Source organism: Scomber scombrus, chromosome 16, assembly GCF_963691925.1.
Source record: "Scomber scombrus chromosome 16, fScoSco1.1, whole genome shotgun sequence".
NCBI lineage: Eukaryota > Metazoa > Chordata > Actinopteri > Scombriformes > Scombridae > Scomber > Scomber scombrus.
Genome location: NC_084985.1, coordinates 180,001 through 182,500, shown reverse-complemented (window position 1 = coordinate 182,500; position 2,500 = coordinate 180,001). Strand labels below are relative to the sequence as shown.

Genomic DNA, 2,500 nt, shown 5'->3' with positions numbered 1-2,500 from the left:
CTGGTTGGGGGGCGGTGTCAGGTGTTACCTGGTACAGGACTGGTTTGGGGTGTGTCAGGTGTTACCTGGTACAGGACTGGTTGGGGGGGGTGTCAGGTGTTACCTGGTACAGGATTGGTTGGGCAGGTGTGTCAGGTGTTACCTGGTACAGGACTGATTGGGGAGATGTGTCAGGTGTTACCTGGTACAGGACTGGTGTGTGGGGGGGGGGGGTTTAGGTGTTCCCTGGTACAGGACTGGTTGGGGGGGGGTGTGTGTGTCAGGTGTTACCTGGTACAGGACTGGTTGGGGAGATGTGTCAGGTGTCACCTGGTACAGGACTGGTTGGGGGGGGGTGTCAGGTGTTACCTGGTACAGGACTGGTTGGGGGGAGTGTCAGGTGTTACCTGGTACAGGACTGGTTGGGGGGGATGTCAGGTGTTACCTGGTACAGGATTGGTTGGGGGGGTCAGGTGTTACCTGGTACAGGACTGGTTCGGGGGGGGGTGTCAGGTGTTACCTGGTACAGAACTGGTTGGGGGGGGGGTGTCAGGTGTTACCTGGTACAGGATTGGTTGGGGGGGTGTATCAGGTGTTACCTGGTACAGGACTGGTTGGGGGGCGGTGTCAGGTGTTACCTGGTACAGGACTGGTTTGGGGGGGGGGTGTCAGGTGTTACCTGGTACAGGATTGGTTGGGGGGCGGTGTCAGGTGTTACCTGGTACAGGACTGGTGGGGGGGGGGTGTCAGGTGTTACCTGGTACAGCACTGGTTGGGGGGGGGGGGGGGTGTCAGGTGTTACCTGGTCCAGGACTGGCGGTGGAGGTGATGTGGACCGGCTGCGTCTCGTTCTCTTGCAGGATGGAGTTGATGAAGGTGGTGGGGGACAGGGGCGTGTCTACAAGTGTAGTTCCGCCCTCCTGAACAGAACACACCTCCACATCAGGACTGGATGGCTCCTCCTTGACGTTCGATTGGCTCTCTCTGCAGGCAGCAGGTTGTTAGTGATTGGTCAAAAGATATTTCAGTATACACATGTCAGCTCATGTCTTACCTTGTATCCGTCCAATCACTGACCACTCCCTCCTCTGACGGGGTGGCCACCTCTGTGATGTCAGAGATGATTGGTCCAGAGGTGACAGGTGAGTCTGCTGAGAACAGACTGGCAGCAGCCTGCAAACACACAGTACAGCATCAAACAGGTGAGCACACCTGCATGTGCTCCAATGGGAACACAGGTTACCTGCGTGTGCTCCAATGAGAACACAGGTTACCTGCGTGCTCTCCAATGGGAACACAGGTTACCTGCGTGCTCTCCAATGGGAACACAGGTTACCTGCGTGCTCTCCAATGGGAACACAGGTTACCTGCGTGCTCTCCAATGGGAACACAGGTTACCTGCGTGTGCTCCAATGGGAACACAGGTTACCTGCATGTGCTCCAATGAGAACAAAGGTTACCTGCATGTGCTCCAATGAGAACGGCCTGCTGTATTTCGGCATGGAGTGGGCGGAGCCAGAGTCATTCAGCATCAGAGGCCTGCAGACACAGAACACGTCAACATTGCAACTCTACAGTATTTTGTAGTAACTTTATAGTACTTTGTAGTAATTTTATAGTACTTTGCAGTAACTCTATAGTATTTTGTAGTAACTTTGAAGTATTTTGTAGTATTTGAGGTAAACTTGCAGTTTTCTCTTGACTCCCATGATCCTGTTGGATTGGACGAGAGAAACCAGGAACTGGATCAGCTGCAGAGAGAGAGAGAGAGTTAATGAGATGCTAAGCTAACATGCTAACAGAGACATACTGTAGATCCAGTTTTCTGCTGTTCTCTACTGTTCTCTACTGTTCTCTGCTGTTCTCTACTGTTCTCTGCTGTTCTCTACTGTTCTCTGTTGTGTTCTCTGCTGTTCTCTACTGTTCTCTGCTGTTCTCTGTTGTGTTCTCTGCTGTTCTCTACTGTTCTCTACTGTTCTCTACTGTTCTCTGCTGTTCTCTGCTGTTTTCTCTACTGTTCTCTACTGTTCTCTACTGTTCTCTACTGTTCTCTCTGCTGTTCTCTGCTGTTTTCTCTACTGTTCTCTGCTGTTCTCTACTGTTCTCTGCAGTGTTCTCTGCTGTGTTCTGCTGTTCTCTGCTGTGTTCTCTACTGTTCTCTGCTGTTCTCCACTGTTCTCTACTGTTCTCTACTTTTTTCGGTTGTGTTCTCTGCTGTGTTCTCTACTGTTCTCTGCTGTTCTCTGCTGTTCTCTACTGTTCTCTGCTGTGTTCTCTACTGTTCTCTGCAGTTCTCTACGGTTCTCTACAGTTCTCTGTAGTTTTCTCTACTGTTCTCTGTAGGGTTCTCTGCTGTTCTCTGTAGTGTTCTCTACTGTTCTCTGCTGTGTTCTCTACTGTTCTCTGTAGGGTTCTCTGCTGTTCTCTGCAGTGTTCTCTACTGTTCTCTGCTGTGTTCTCTACTGTTCTCTGTAGGGTTCTCTGCTGTTCTCTGTAGTGTTCTCTACTGTTCTCTGTAGGG

At 51.1% G+C, this 2,500-nt stretch overlaps 1 protein-coding gene across 1 annotated transcript in view; it reads right to left on the bottom strand.

Moving 5' to 3' along the window:
- Positions 1–2,500, bottom strand: part of LOC133996936 (heat shock factor protein 1-like) — a 14,539-nt gene that overhangs the window by 5,199 nt on the left and 6,840 nt on the right. The window contains 4 exon segments of the mRNA XM_062436444.1: positions 782–963; positions 1,034–1,152; positions 1,440–1,518; positions 1,669–1,730. Coding sequence (XP_062292428.1) covers positions 782–963; positions 1,034–1,152; positions 1,440–1,518; positions 1,669–1,730 — 442 coding nt within the window.